The 16680-nt window shown below is 36.6% G+C and overlaps 1 protein-coding gene across 9 annotated transcripts in view; it reads left to right on the top strand.

Moving 5' to 3' along the window:
- Positions 1-16680, top strand: part of GULP1 (GULP PTB domain containing engulfment adaptor 1) — a 152939-nt gene that overhangs the window by 77265 nt on the left and 58994 nt on the right. For all 9 annotated transcript variants that reach the window (XM_075093968.1, XM_075093969.1, XM_075093962.1 and 6 more), the window contains one exon: positions 8421-8482. In XM_075093968.1, coding sequence (XP_074950069.1) covers positions 8432-8482 — 51 coding nt within the window. In that variant the 5' untranslated portion in view covers positions 8421-8431. The remainder of the gene's footprint in view (positions 1-8420; positions 8483-16680) is intronic.

Here is a 16680-nt window from a genome sequence, read left to right as displayed (position 1 = left end):
CCTCCATCCCAGAATAAATGTCAGTCTTAGTTCACGTATGGCACAAAGTTCGATGCCAAAGCTGCTGTTGTATGTGGGAATCTGAATATTCTAATGGCTTTTTTCCATATGATGGCAGTTCATAAGGTTGGTAATTGGTGCCATATTATCAGCCTGTGAGATGTAGATGATATTCATAATGCCAAATGGAATATATTGAAGTAATAGTCTGTCATAAATCATAAGTTTCAGCAATAACATTTCTGTGCAATGGCTTTTCATAAGTCTCATTTATCAAAGTGTAGACAGATGCATTTAATGGGCAGGGCCTGACATATAAAAAATGCAATCAAAGGTTATAGGATGCTCTTTCATGTGAATGGACAGGCTATAATATGATCTTTATTTTTATTGTAAACTTACGCTGCATTCCAGAGATGACAAATGTTTTATTTTTTATTCCTTTTTCTGAATTAGTAGACAACAGCTGATGCCCCAAAAGGGTGAAGAGGATAAGTATAGTCCTAAAGCAACTATTTTAATTCTGTCAGAGAGTATATTTCACATCAGTGATTTAAACAAATGGACTATTGTGTGGTGGACTTGCACATTAACAATAATGGTAAAAAAACCCCAAAATGTAAAGAGTAGATACTCATAACTTTAAAGGCTTATAAGTAGTCACAATCTTCCTTATTGTGGTCTTCAGATATTACTGTGATTGCACTTTGTCCTTTCATAAAAGCACTCATCACCTTCCAGGAAAAAAAGAAAACCAGGTCTTAATCTCCTTCTCTGTCCCCATCCCAAGAAAGCTGCTGCTTGATGTTTGTAGGACTCTTTTAAATATGAAATTTTTCAAGAGTAAAGTTTGGGAGGAAAAAATGGTGCTTTTTGTCTACCTAATACTTCTGTGTTCAGTTAGTCTCACTTGACACAAAAATCAGTTATCTTGATACTTTTGTAATACCTCCACGAAGAGGTTTTTGTGTTTCAAATACTGCTCCTTGGGTTTTGAAATATGGGGTCATGTGGAAAACCAATATTCAGCTGCCTCAAGTCCCTTTTTTGGATTGGTAACTGAATATGTTTTTCTAAGTATTGTTTGTACTATTATATTGTTTTCACTAGGCTATGGAGATACCCTCTCAAGTATGCCGACGAGGGGAGTTGAAGGCTTACTACCTTCATTTGGCAAGGACCAAATCATCTTCTGGTGGGGCAAGGAAGTGTCTAGTCCTGCAGCGCGCGTGTGTGTGCATGCATTTGTATGCAACTCTGTACGTATTTATATTCTGAAAGCAGAAGGAACAGATCTAACTGTTTAGGAAAGAAATGATTACAGTATGTCTTTAGAGGATGCATAGCTACAAATGAGGGGCGCACTCTGGAAACTTTCTCCATAGGATTCATGCTGGATCTGTACGGATACGCCTAATTTTTTATTTTCTTTCTGTTAATGTGAGAATAGGAGGATAATTCCCTGTTGGCTATTTTATCTGCATTATCTTCGTAAAGGTATTGCAGAAATAATCTTATCTATCACCTACTTTAAAGAGTATTCTAGGCAAGTTAATGATATGTACCGCAATAACTATTTGTTGCTTCTTCAAAGCCTAAGAAGCTCCTTTCAAGAACGTACGTGCACTGCTTAACCATGAAGTACTAAATACTGACTTTAGAATGGGAACAGCATTGAAGGAGTCTTAAGCTTTTTGGTTTCTACCCTATTAAAATTTATACAGCCTTATTTACAGAATATTAAATGGTTCACACAGTGGTTTGGCAAGCATATCTTTTGAGATCTACAAGCTAATGAATTCTTGATGTAAGTTGTTACTAGTGTATGATGTAGAGTTCTTGTTCAAGTGTACTTCCCCAAGCTACAACCTAAATGCTTGAGTTCCAGAGGTACACTGCTAGGTAGCTGCATGAATGTCTAATTAAAGACAAGATGTATTATTCTGTGTGAAATAAATTTGGACAAGAACCAGCTGTACCTTGATAGGAATCACAATCACTACGTGGTTTTATAGCACTTTGTCCTATAAAGCTGTTGGAAAAATTGCAAAGAACATCCAAAATGTCACTCAGGAAAATACCATTTTGTGAAATCAAATCCTTCAGGAATGTAAAATGATGTACCTTAGGTAAATAAGCAAGAGGAAGCTACAGATATGGATATTGTAGTTGTTCTGAAAGATTGCTGCCACTTCTTTCTTCTCTTTCTAGTTTATTTGCATTTTTAAAAAAGTTCCAATTAAACTTTTCTGTTACATTATTTTACTCTTTCTGAAGTAGAAAATTAAAATGCTATTTTAACTGTATTGAGGTTCCCACTTCTGTTCCTTTTCCTTTGTTTTGCCTTACCAAAGTGACGTGTGTAATGTTCTTACTTTAACACTTCAAAAGTCTTCAAAAACTTGCCTTCTTAACAATTTTTGACAAGCTTAATTTATACTTTTCCAAATTTATTTATAGTTATACTGGAATAGTTGACTGAACTCTGACTCCAAAAGTGAAAGGTGGCGTTGGGGATTTGATCTGTACGTACTTATTGGTGAAAACTTGTGAAAATGTGATCACTTAAAATAAATTATGCTTTACCAGTAACCTCTTCAACTTCAACTAGAAGCTTTTATTAAAGACACAGTATAGCTCTTCAAGTGGCAAGAAGACCTAAGAGGTACAGGATAAATAGATCTGAATTTTTTTTCTTGTTTTTCCCTTTGATTTAGGAGGCTGAACTTGTTGAAGTTCTTAACATCAATAAATTAGAAGTGTAAAAGAAAGATTCCCTAATCACTGGTTAGCTGCACTAATATATTATTTTGATCCTATTTTCCTTTGTTGTCAAAACCTACATACTAGTATTCATATCTTAAAAATACAGAGTATAAAATACATAGGTTATGCAGTAAGCATTATTATTGGAGGGAATCCAAGTACTGGAGGTTTTTTTCATTTTTGCAACTTTGTCAACCCAGCACTCTGTGATATCATTTTGGTATTTTAGTTATCAGCTGTTTAAAACCATTCATAAGGTCCTAAATATTATGAGAGAAGGACACAGAAAGGAGAAGCATTCTGCAAAGCTTGCTCTGTTCTGAGGAGATACAGCTCTGTTGTCTTGGCAAAGAATAAACACACCTTTTCCAAAAGGAAAGAGAAAAAACAAAATTAATTATCTTTGAATTATGTATATTGATGAGTATTCGCCTATACATGCTTAGGGCAGAATCTGTGTCATAATTTCAATTCCTTAAGCATAGTAACCTGGTAATAACTTTTAAAAATTACTCCTATTAGACACACAGATTGTACTCAGTCATTCCTCTAGAAGGTGGTTGGAATAAATACTACAGCTGAATTACTGAAGAATATGGGTAGATTTATGTTTGTTAATAGTGTTTAGGTATTGCATTCAGATGAAAACTCTAGTAGCGTACGTTAAGTCTCATGGCTCAGCGTATCAGTTCATTTGTTGCCTGCAGCAGTCAAGACTGATTCTACCTTATTGTCCAACTAGCAAAAGTGAGGTATTTGAGAACCTGCCTGTTTCTGTTGCAGTGCAGGATAAAGGAAGTGATTTAATAGGGTGACAATTCTTGTATGTCCCATGGTGAAGGTTTCTTTTATACAAAAATAGATAATCAGGGAAAAATGAAAGATACAGATAGGTATGTACACACGCTGAAGCAAATAAGCTGTCTGTTCCCTGAGGTGTTAATACTTGGATGTAGCACTGATCTAGTGGGATGTTCTTTTCTTCAGGAGACTGTTATTAGTCTGATTGTCACGTAAGATCTTTCTTTCCTTAGTAAGTTTTGTAAAGCAGGAAGAAAAGACACTTCCAAGTTTCCTTTTATTCTGTTAGCAAGGAAAGCATCCATTGATGTCAAAGAGATTTTGATTCAGTAAAGCATAAAGGCTTTAGTTTTTACCTTTCAGAAATGACTGTATTTTCACTGTGGCACTAAAAAGAAAAAAGTTAAAATCAGAGTCTTTCTCTGTTCATCATATCAAATGGAATGGCCACTAGGTCTCATATGCTTTGATAAAAGCTTTGGAAACATAGTTAACTAGAGCCATTCTTAGCCTGCATGAATTAATAATGAGAGTGGGGTTCAGGGAAGCAGTTAAGTAAACTTGCACTGTTGAGCATTGTTTTGCTATTTAGAAAATAGTTCATCAGTGTCTCTCTACTAAATCCATTCTGTAATATCTGTGGGCAGTAATTTGTGGAGAAATAAATCTCAAAGGGAGAACAATTTTGTGGCACTGTTGTTGCTTTTCTTTTTAGTAGATAAATGGTTAGCTGTGCTGTTATCTAACCTAGTGCCATCCTCTGCTAAGTGCAGCACAGTTGCAGTTCGGGATACTGTATGAAGTCCCCGAGTCTGACTTCAGCATGTGATTTGTCAGTAAGTTCCTCATTGCCAGCTCTCCCAACACTGCTGAGGCCTCTGAAATGGGTCACACTCGTGCTCCCAGATTGAGTGATGACCAAGCATTTGATGTGAAGTGCAGGTTGCAAAGGAATCTTTCCTTTATAATGGAAAAGGGCTGGCATGATTCAAGGGGCACTAGAAAGGAATGAAGTCTAAATTCTGAGCACAGTTAATCGTCTGGCTGTGAAAATGCCTGGCCCCCTGCCTCCACCCTTGCAATTCTGTCTGTCAGACCCTGGGTCTTTCAAATGTTTTTTTTTTTTGTGGTTTTCCCATTGCCCTTAGCAGGCTAGTGTATGCTCCAGGGAGCAAAACCTGCGAAGCTCTCACTCAATGCAAATTCTCTTAAAAACTACATGGGATTCTGCACTGCTGCTACAGGGGTCCTCTAAAAGCCTGCCCACGCAGTTAGCATGCCATGCACGTGAAGAGGTGTTGTGTAGAGGCTGCAGGATTACTGAATCTCTTTAAGCAGGGCTGTGGCTTACCCTGTGCCCTTGAATTCTGAACAGTGATCCTTTTTCCCATGTTTTCTCCCATGCAGTGCCAGTATGTTTGGCAAAACCACTGCATACTTAGGCTTTTACCTCTTAGAATCTCTCATACCTCATTCAAGCTAAACTCTGCTTAGGTTTTAATGGACTTTGGATGGCTCAAACTCATAAATCTCAAAAAATAAGTGGGCACTTACTTAAACTTTAATGTAAATGCTAAAGCAACTTAGATTAAGAGCTTCAGACAAGATCTAAAATAACTAGTTTTCACCTGGTGTGATAGCACAAGTCTCCCTTTACTTTCTACTACTGTTATGTTAGATGCATGCAGTTGTCAGTTTTAGTTTTATCTAGGCTTTTGGCCCTTTCTTTAGGACTTACTGTTTTATTTATCAAAAAGTGTCTAGAACTCTTGCTGCTATATAACTAATAAAATAACAGTAAGAACTGTGATTTGCATTGTAGGGTTTCATTTTTTTGTTGCTTCAGAATGAATAATTAAATACTAAGCTGTGAAAACCTGTTTAAAATTAATTTTAGAAGTGAGGGATCGTGCCAACCAAAAGCCACATCTACATCAGGTATTTAAATGAATACCTGTTTCATAGGCTTTCTCTTTTTTTCCATATTTTTCTGATTTATTGGATGCAAAATGTCTGAAATTTGGTATTTTAACTGCTGTGAAATCAAACTAACTCTAAGCAGTATTTCAAACAGCAGCAGAGTCCCACATAAGTCCAGAATCAGAGCTTACAATTCAGGAGATGCTGGTAACAAACTTCTCCATAATAGCTTGCATGATTTTTTACATTTCTTTGCTATCAATGTGAGTTTTGCCTCGTATTGATTTTCTTCAGCATTAAGAGTTCTTTTGAAAGTGCCACTGCTCTGTAATTACCACCTGCCTCTAGGAAATGGGCTTCTAACGTCAATGGAAAACTGTAACACCTATGTCACAGTGTCCGTGGATCTACATCTGGATGTTGGGAATGCTGCTTGCTGACTCACTGTTTCAATCAGTGGCACAAGACACTCAGAATCCAGGCATCTTTTTGGTACCCTGCTAAGTTACTGATTTCCTTTTGAGCTGAGAGTACCCATCCATATTTCCTTGTCTTTCCCTAACTAGGGGTACCAGCAGTTATGGAAACACGTTCCTAGCAGTGTCTTTCTTTGCTGGAATCCCTATAGCATTACAGTTTGAGGTTGGTAGGCAAGTGGATAACTTCACAGGAAAGCTTTACGGTAAGCTTTGTACCTAATTATAATATTGGAAAGATCACTAGCTGCTTAATTAAGACTAACATTTCAAACTTTGCTCCCAAATTAAGTTACTTTTTTTGGATTTGAACTTGCCCCGCTTTGGGGATGGGAAGAAGGGAGGAGGAAACATTTGCAAGGAATAGTTAGTTTTACTGGTACCTGTGTAGTCAATCGTCTGCCTGTAAAATTGCTTTAGAAGCTATAGCCCTATTTGTGCTAGTACTAGGCACTGAAATGCATGGAAGACTGGCTTGGGTTTTTTAGTTGTTTTTTAAGAGATTCAGTGTTTCATTTTGGAGTGTTCTTATTGGATTTTCCTTTATGTATTTATAAACATGCCAGTATCCTGCTGAAGCTAATAAATAGTTGATGTATAAGAAATAGGTAAATAAAACACTGACTTTAGCAATGTGAATGCATATTTTGGAGCTGAAATTTGCACTGCACAGGTCCTCACTCTGCTGCAGTAAGCATGATGGGTCAGAGCAGTCCTGCCTTATGTTCCAGCTTCCTCTGTGGCTGGGACTTTAAGTCCCATGACCAGTCTGCTCGTCTGGCCTTCAGCAGTGCACTGACTTGAAATGGAATGCTTATGGTAATCTTTTGAGTTGTCAGGCTTTATTCTAATATTCCTGATTCACACTGATTGTTATTTTTCACTTGTGCGTAACTTCAGCTTTTGATGTTTTACTCAAAATGACAATCAGGCTTCAGGTCTTAAAATATTCTGGGAAATGAATGTGGTTTTTGGTTGCGGGATTCCAATCACAAGCCCCAGCTGAAAGGAGGAGCCACTTCAGTGCATGATGAGTGCTGCTGAATGGACAAATCATGCTTCCTTAATTAAGAAGTGATAATATCACTCTTCAGTAATGGAACTGAACATTACTGTAATCTAGAATGAAATTTGCTTAAAAAAACCAAAACAATTTTCTCTAGCTTTGCAGTTTTGATCCTTTTATGTGGTGACTAGTGAATATCGTGTTTAACAGTTTTCTTGCTTCTGTGTATTCAAAAATATGTAGTTATTAGTTTAGTGTCAATAAATGTCAAAGCCTTTTGCTCTTGACCAGTTTGAAGTGAACAGGGTTTTACTGTTCTTACATGTAACTAACAAAAACATTAGTAGCTGCTATAATTGCAGTTCCTGGTAAGGGCAAGGGGAATTGTCTGTGAATATCCAAGGGTAGAGTTTTACTTTAAGCTATTTTTCTCTTACTTAATTCAATAAAGTTCTAGGTTTGTGACTTTAATTCGTGCTACTTAAAACAGGAGTAGTCTCATGTTAGAAAATACTACTACATATTCAATAAGTGGAGTATAAAATACTACTCAGTGTTACAGAATCTCTGATGCGCTGGTAATACAACTTAGTATTTTGGAAATGCGTACTTTTTTTTCCCCCTCAAATGGTTTCAAATGAGAAAATAAAAAAAATATTACTAGACTTCTAATAAAAAGAATTTTGTTCTAACGTTTGGAATTCCACCTTAAATTATGTAGAACATTCTAAATGGCCGTTAGAAAGAAGAGGGAAATGTATTTCACAAATAATGAACTCATCATGTCATCATATGAAACATGCAGCGGGAAAAGTAAGAGAATAGCAGTGTCTTGTGATGTGAAAATCATTAAAGGAAAATATGCTAATTCACTTAGGATATGTAAGGAAAGATTAAAGAAGATCTAAACTTCTGAATTAGTTACCACAATCTGACTTGCTTCTCTTTTCTTGTAGAAGGATCAAGGCTTTTTTCTGTCAGTTATCGCTCTGATAATTTTTCTGAAATTATTTCCTTTGTTCCTTTAATATCTTGATAATTCATCAAAGAAATCACAATTCATGAAAAAAGAAGTCATTAGAAGTGCGGCAATGCAGTTAGTGCTTTACACAACCACAGCAGGATGCATAAAACACTGACCTGAGGCAGAAATATCAACCAACCTTAGACCAATAAATAAATTTTGGGGGAGGAGTTGGGATTCTTATGGTAAATGAAGTTGGTTAAAATGGGAAGTATACCCAAGAGAAGTAACCGGATTCTTTGATGTAAATGTTTGCGAAGTTGTGAGATACACTGCGTTTCCCTCCAGCCCCAAGAACTACTTCAGACAGAAGTAGTAAAATCGGAGTAAAAGGAGGGTTGTTGATGTTTTCTAGATAGATACTATAATAGTTAACATAACAATTGAATAACCTATTCAGTGCTTCTTTTATTTTGCTTTTCTGTAGACAAAACATGGATGCACACTCCTGAAGCCTTATCAAAGCATTATATTCCCTATAATGCAAAGGTAAGAAAATATGAAGTTATTTTGTCCTCTTACCTTTAGAACACAGCATGTTCTATCTTGCTTCTCATTTGAAAACTGCAGACATGTGAATTAGCCAAATGAAGTAGCGAAGAAAAGCTTAGTAAATGTCTGGTTTGCAGATGAAAAATTTCTGTTTCTGAAATAACGGCCAGTTGATTCTTGTTCTGAATTATTTGATGGCTTTCTAGAAAGCAAGCCAGTGTTCCGCTTTTGCTTGATGCTCTGTTTCCTTTTAATGGATGCTAAATGGATGGAAATTTTGAGTGCAAAGAAATCTAACATCAGGCTGCATGCTTATAGTACGATAAAAATTAATAGCGCAAACTTATTTTGGACAACAGCAAAGGCAATGAGTAACAATCCTGTCTGCTGGATATATTGAATTGTCAAATAATCTGGAAAGATGGTAGAATAATAATGGCATTTTTGCACAGTAAAAATAAGGACTCTTACTCATGCTTTCCTATCCTAGTTACAACATAGTTCTACAGTAATATTTCAATTAGTCTAATGACATCTGTTCACAGGAAATGTGACTTCCCAAAATAACTTAGAAAATGGTGGGCTAAAAGGAGGAGAGGAATACATAGTAATTGGAGTAACTCAGAGTAAACTGAGTAATTTGCTATTACTTACCTAAACTGGGAGGATACTTCAATAGGATTCCATCATGGTCTGTTCTGGATAAATTTCTCATATGATTGGTATTTTTTAATATAAAAATAAAAATTATTTCACAGGCTGGGACTCAGTGTCCTGTGCTGGTATCCCTGCTGCTGTGTTTGCAGTTTTCTTTTACTTAATATTGCCACACAGTTAGCAAGTGTTTGTAGTGGAAATTTGAGTCTCATTCTGCTAGTTGCCAGGTGAACATGTTTTTATTCTGTGTGCTCTCAAACTGAATTTTTGACCAAATGATGTATTAACATTTAACTGTAGAGCCCTGCCAGACACCTTGGTGCTTATATTACAGTTTTTGAGAGGGAGGAGTACTTGCTGGGGTGACTGTGCCATCTGTTTTATGAGTGAGCTGAAGCTATGAATTCTATTAATGCACTGAACAATGACTGTTTGTGGTCTTTACTTCAAGAGGAAAAAGAAACCTCCCTCATCTTTTGTGTCTTGTTGACTTTCGTAAGAGCATATCTCGGGAATAGGTGTCAGTACAGCTATGCAGAAAAAAATGTTTAGAATAAACAAAGCAGTGATAGGGTGGTGAGAACCATAGAAACAACAACATCAACAACTTCTGGAGTGGAAAAAAGAGATGGGGAATTCCTATCCAAAGGAAGTCTCTTCTCAACCTTGTTAGAAAGACTCTTGGTCCAAGGAAGTTTTCCCTTTATTTAGGTTAATATATGCCCAAGCGTTCCCTCCAGTTCTGTGTCCGTTTAATGGGTCTGTTTATTGAGACCTGGCATAAATTTACACAGCTTTTATGAGGTTAGCTGGCACATGCAGACTTAACATTATTAAATCTAGATGATGTTTCCACCTCGGTTCTCAAGTACCATTTTCGTTAAGTTTTGCAATATTTTTCTTTTTAAGAGGAAAGCATGTATCTATTAGTACCTTATCTGCGCTTTGTAACATTTTGGTTTTTAAGTAAAATATCCCATTGATTTTGTATCTTGTAACTACATTGTGAAACAATGATTAAACACTCAGAAAGCATTCATAAAGCAAGTATGGGAAAAGACTCATTGATTTCCCACCCCCAAATGTTCATATTGTTCCACTTCCAAATCTATAACATTCTATTCATATAACTTTTATATTTGTTGGGAGGAAAAGACAACACTTCGTTGGATTTATTTCAAAAGGTAATTATGTGAGTGAAGAATGACATGTTCAGAAAATCAAATCAATTTGATGGAAAGCAATACCAAAGGTGTTCTTTTCCCATGGGCATTGCTACATAGTTTTTTTGAATGCAAATTACCGTGGAGGAAAAACATTGTTTTCTCTTCTTTGTAAGACACACAAATTGTTTCTCTGACACTAATCTTCTCTGACACTAATCTTCCGAAACGATCAGAAAAAGGAGAGCTTACTAAGAACAACTGGAAAAGATGGGATTTTGTTTGTTTACTTGACTCCTAAGACATCTTTAAGAATTAAAGCAAGCTGTTGGTAAAATGCAGTTCAAGTTGACTGTTACGTTATTAAAAAAAAAATCCTAGCAAAGTTAACTGGAAATTAAAAGAACCCTGCAATATAGACGACTCTGGCCTTTTTTGTACAAATTGGAGAGGACTTTTTAATAGAGAATTAGTAATGTATCTCTAAGGGCATACAGACTAACTCAGGATGACTTATGGCAATAAACCTCTTTGTGAAAAAAGAAACACAAGCAGAGTTGTTTCTTCTGGAAGTAAAATCCAGGACCCACGAGTCTCATAAGGATGCCCTTAAATATAAAAGCCGCTTTATTCTCTCTCTCCTTTCCAGCATACCCAGTCCTATTTTGAAATTTGCTGGGTTTCAGCATAGTTTGGTGTATGGTGTAAGTTGATGAGTGTCTAGGGTTTGGGGTTGGATTTTGTTTGTTCGTTTGGGACTTGTTGTTACTGTTTGTGTTTTGGGTGGGTTTTTTTGGTTGTGTTTGTTTTTTGTTTTTTTTTTTTAAAAAATCTTACTGACGTCCCCAGTCTTGGTCTTGCTGGAGGCACTGATAATAAGACTGCACACATTTCAGTCTGCTCTGGAGGTGAAATCTGGGCCTACTGAAGTCATAATTTTGCCTTCACTTTGTGATCCCTATATTTTTCTTGCCTATATCACTCCAAATTAAAGCATACTGGTCACGTAATTTTTTTGCCAAAAATATAATTTAGAATCTTTATAGTATATTATCAAGTATGGAGATACAGGACTCATTTAGACGTAGTAGCATGGCAATTTTCATGTTACCAGGATATAACATGCTACAGCAAACCAAAATTTCTCTTTTGTGTCATCTTTTTTCTGTAATGTTCCATAACTAAGAACAGATGTTTGTGTTATTTTCCATACTTTAAAGAAAAAAAAATTCTCTTTTGCTCTTAAGTAAATATTCTTGATTTTAGGCCAGTTTCCTTTCTCCACAACAAATTGATCAAGGTGTGACTTTAATGGAATCTGACTGCAACCTGAAAAGTGGACTGGTGGTTGTCATCGCGTAACTCATGCTACCTTAAGCGATGTCTTTCTGCTAATAAAAAGTTGCCATTGCCCAAAACAGCAATATTTACTCTGTCTCTTTGTAGTAAATTATATATATCTATTCCCCATTATAGTTACTTGGCTATTTTTTGGCTAATATCAAATTTCCTCATGCACATCTTTCAGTTTTGCAGATCAGAGGTTCTGCTTTGCGTGCCTGGTGTTTATGTTGGCTACACATATGTATATTGTGGAGTCAGTAGCTTTGACCTTACACTGGGCTGAAGAGCTGCTATTTTACATAACATGATGGCATGTTAAACCCTTGGGAGTTTATTTTACCAAGAGGTGTGATGGCTTCCAAGTGCTGAGAGAGCTACTGTCCTAATGTGTATGTCAAACTTGTTTTAAAACTGCAGATATTGTCATGTTCATATTTATGATTGTTGATGAAGTTTAGATTTGGAACTTTGAAGATAAATGAGCAAAGCTTTTCCAAAACAGACTGTTAAACGCCTCTTACTTTGTATTATTGTGGGGTTTTTATGGCAATTAATTGCGAATTTTTGTGCAGTTTCATGGATGATCTTTCCTCTCAATTATAATCATTCAATATATATCTTAGACCTGTATTGCAACTGTAGGAAAGGAAGGAGGAAAAAAAAGGCATTAATACTAAATACCTTGCAAAAAGACCTTGCTTGACAGTACCTAGCACTATTAATCTTCACTGTAGTTCAATAAACAGAGTTTGATTAGGTTTTCAACTTTGTGCAATTTCTTATTCCTTCAACTTTTTTATCATTGAGGAATGTCAGATAATATTTTTCTGGAGCAGGCATTTTGGACAAGGATTTTAGGTCAAAAATATTATTCAGCTTCTAATTGATGTAACTACCAGAGCAGGGCTCTAAGTGCAATTATGTCTTTTGAATTTCTGCATGTCACTATTATTAGTGTATGGTATTATCAAAGCCATGTTTTCATGGCATAAACTGCACCACTTCTACAAATTTTCGTTGTTATACCTATATTAGCAATTTCTCCTTTTCTCTCCAGTCAGCATACTACAGAACGATCATGGTTTTGTGTCAGTAAAAATAATTAATGAAAGAATAGCAGTGGGAAAATTGTATATAGATTTTTCCAAGTAAACAGAGATACAAGGCATGCTATTAAAAAAGTATACTTAAATTTATGTGGTGAAGTTAGATATAGCAAGATATTTGAAACAGAGCATGAAAAATGTTGAAAATTAGAAGCTAATGAAATAGAAGTGGGCATTACAAGAAATAATTTATTTTCCTACATTTAATTTATTATAATTTGAATTAATAACTTAATTCCAATTACTTTTAGAGTATCAAAATGTCTTGGGTGTAATAATAATTAATTTAGATTTTTAAGAACAAGAAAAATGAGTATTGTGAAATATCCAAATGAAATATGAAAGCAGAAAACTATGCTTTTACAGAAAATGCAAATCTGAACTTCTCAGTTATTTCTGATACATTACAGTCATTAAATTTGGGCCTCTTTCTACCAAAGATGAATAATCATGTAAATAAACATAAAATACTTAGTCTGTAAGGAGTACTGTCAACAGACTTCTGTGCTTCAGGGAAGTGGACCTACCTATTCCATCCTGCTTACAGGATTACATACTTAAAATGGGAGAATGATGGGAGAAGATAGCATTACATCCACAAATATCCTAGAAAATAAATGCCTGACGCAGAAGGATTGTATCTGAACTTTCAACAGCAACAAATGTCATTTCATATAAATAGCTGAAGGAGGGGAGCTGCATTTTAACTGTTCAGCATCAGGTAGTTTCAGTTGTCATTTGTCTCTGAAAACTGGTGAATATTTCAGCTTCCTTAGATTCTGAACATTTGCTAGTTCCTCAGAAAGCTCTGTGGGTTACTGAGTGCTTTTGAAAAGGTGTCAGTCTGTCTTGCCTGAGGTTGGATAACCAGTTTGTAAACGGGCAAGAATAAAGTTTGCACCTCCTAAGTCTTCGTCCAGTCTTTTGAGCACAAACTCACCCCTCACTCTCTGTCAATAATGTATCACTGTACAGTAATGGAAGCTGAATACTATTTGCAGATAATTGTGTATCTTATCTGCATATGAATGCACACAAATTCAAAGACTGTAGGACCACGTGTTGCGTATGTTTCAGTGGCCCGCAATGCCTCTCTACACATCAGCAGGTCAAGATCATTCTGCACAAATTTGTAGGCATGTGGTGGCGTATGGTATCTGTGTGTATCTGCACCTGGAGTTTTGTCTTTCACGTCCATTAACTATTGCTTACTGAAAGCTTTGAAAAATGTGACTTGCTTATAACTGGAGTACTGGTAACTATTACAACTGAGCACTGGCTGGGAAGTTTAGAAAAATTTGCAGAATAGCAACAGTGCAGTTTGAACACGTGTACGGCTTCTTTCCAGGTGTCTATGGCCCTCTGATAGTTATGTGTAAAATACCCAGCTGCACAACTTGAGGCTCTCCAGATCACTCTTATTCTCCAGAAGATGATCTGCTTCAAGATCATCATCTCGGTGGGTGTTGGTATCTTCTCCCAAGTAACTTGTGGTAGGATGAGAGGAAATGGCCCCAAGCTGCATCAGGGGAGGTTTAGATTGGATATTAGGAAAAAATTCTGTACTGAAAGAGTGGTCAGGCATTGGAACAGGCTGCCCAGAGGGGTGGTGGGGTCACCATCCCTGGGGTATTTAAAAGACGTGTAGACATGACACTTAGGGTCATAGTTTAGGAGGCATGATGGTGTTGCGTTGACGGTTGGACTTGATAATCTTAGAGGCCTTTTCCAACCTTAATGGTTCTATTATTCTGTGATTCTAAGAAAGGAATGAAGTTTAAGAACAATTCCAATTTTTCTTTCTTAAAGCCTGTTTGTGTGTAGCTTGCACAGATAGCTTTAGGTTTGACTGAAGCTCGCGATATCATACATAAATGCAAAAAAAGTATATGTTTGCAGAACATACATGAGACAATACTTAGATTCAAGTAATTAAAATTTGGCAAGGTGATAAACGCTTGCAGAGTGGAGGAGTAGGAGTGCAAATTAGTTTATATCTGGATGCTACAGGTATACATACTGCTAATTCTGCAGTGTAATTGATTAGTATGAAGACAAATGTATATATATACCGAAATTAGAGACAGGATTCGTAAAGGTGCTTCACCTAATGCTTAACTTTTAGTTTACAAATATTACAGCTTACTTTAGGCAAACATAAACTACAGACGGTGTAGCTTCGGTTTTGTTCACCCAGCACAACTGCAGTGTGATACTGCACAGTCCTCCCCGGGTGCATGGGGAGATTCTGCAATAGCATGGTTGCTGCTACAGAAAATAGCCTATTTGTTGCACCCACTCTATATCCATACCTGGCATGGCATCGTCATTTGACCACTCAGGGCTAATAAAAACCAAAAAGAGTTTCAAAACTTCTGAAATAATGAAAGACAGTTTAATATAATATATACGTTTCGTTTCTTTCCTTCTCTCAGGAAAAGCAATCAATAGAACACGTGTGTTAGTCAAATACTTTTGGTAGATTCTAGTAAAAAAGAAAAAGAGTTAATTGAGGGAGTGAGATAAAAATATTGGTTGTGGTTTTCAATACATTATAAACTGCAACTGAAAGACAGAAGAGTAGCCACTGATCTGTTCTCTAGAGCTCTCAACTTCTCAGGTTCTTACGATCCCTTGGTCTCTCTATAAGCTTCATTTTGCTTGAAATGCCTAAGTACTCTATGGCGTACTTCAGTTACAAGTATGAAACAGATTTGCAATGCAAATAAGAGATGGAAGCTATAATTTCATAGCAAGAAGAAAAAATAGGTCACATGAATTAACGGTAATGTATACCATATAGGATCTGAGAAGTATTTTAAGTCCCTTTCAGCAATGTCTTAAGTAATATATTAACACAGTGTAGTGAGGCAGGGTTGGGACAGAGCCCATGGTCTGCATTGAAGCTGATCTCTAACATACCACAGCCCTGGATTGTTCCCTATTCTAAGCAAGTTTTAAGTTTCCTTTGTACCCAGGCAGTTTGCTTCTCTCGTATAGATTGCCTTCATATCCATTCTCTTTAGCACCCCGGCTGCTTAATTACAGTCTTTTCCTCATCTCTGGCTTCAAGCAGGCTAAGTTTCAGTTCCCTTCTGAGGGAAATATGATTTTTAAACAGCTAACAGCTTTAGACACATTTTTGGGTAGAAAGTTCTAGAATCAGTTATTTGGCACTGTAGATATGATTTCTAACAACTCTAATCTGGATTGAAAACACAAAACTACGAGAGATTTAGCTCATTGTCGGACTTTGAAACACCCTCAATTTTAGAAAGATGGAATGCCTTATGATTCTTTGAATACTAGAGTTGTCCTTTGGCTACGTTGCATTTGTATTAGGATTTGCTTTGGAAATAAAAATGTAGGAATCAAGAATAATTTAGGTTGGAAGGGACCTCTGGAGATGATCCAGTTGAGTCCCATCTGAAAATAGGGCTTACTTCAAAATCAGGTGAGACACAGCAGTGCCTCATATAATCGAGCTTTAAATACCTGCAAGGACAGCGATTTGCAGCCTCTGGGCAGCCTGTTCCAGTACTTAATCCCTGTCATTGTGATCTTTTTTTTCCTCATTTTTAATTGTAGTTTCTTTTACTGCAACTTAGAAGTCGGGCTTACATGTGTGCGTATATACCCACCAGCCTCACCATCTTCACGCTGAACAAATGCAGCTCCCTTAGCCATACGCTGTGCTCCATTTTCCTAACCATCTCCTTGCCCGTCACAGCCCTCACCAGTTTAAACTCCAGCTAAGATTTGTCTGTCTTAAGTTCATCCCTGCATGCCTGGAAAATGTTTCTGTATTCCTCCTAAGTAGCCTGCCCCCATGTCCACCTTCCGTACACTCCCTTTTGTATCTGAGTAGTGCCAGGCATTGTGAAGTCCAGGTGATTGCTCAGTCAACTGTTAAGGCGTGCAGGAA

The sequence above is a fragment of the Phalacrocorax aristotelis genome, chromosome 5, assembly GCF_949628215.1.
Source record: "Phalacrocorax aristotelis chromosome 5, bGulAri2.1, whole genome shotgun sequence".
In the NCBI taxonomy this organism is placed as follows: domain Eukaryota; kingdom Metazoa; phylum Chordata; class Aves; order Suliformes; family Phalacrocoracidae; genus Phalacrocorax; species Phalacrocorax aristotelis.
This window is presented reverse-complemented; position numbering and strand designations above follow the sequence as displayed.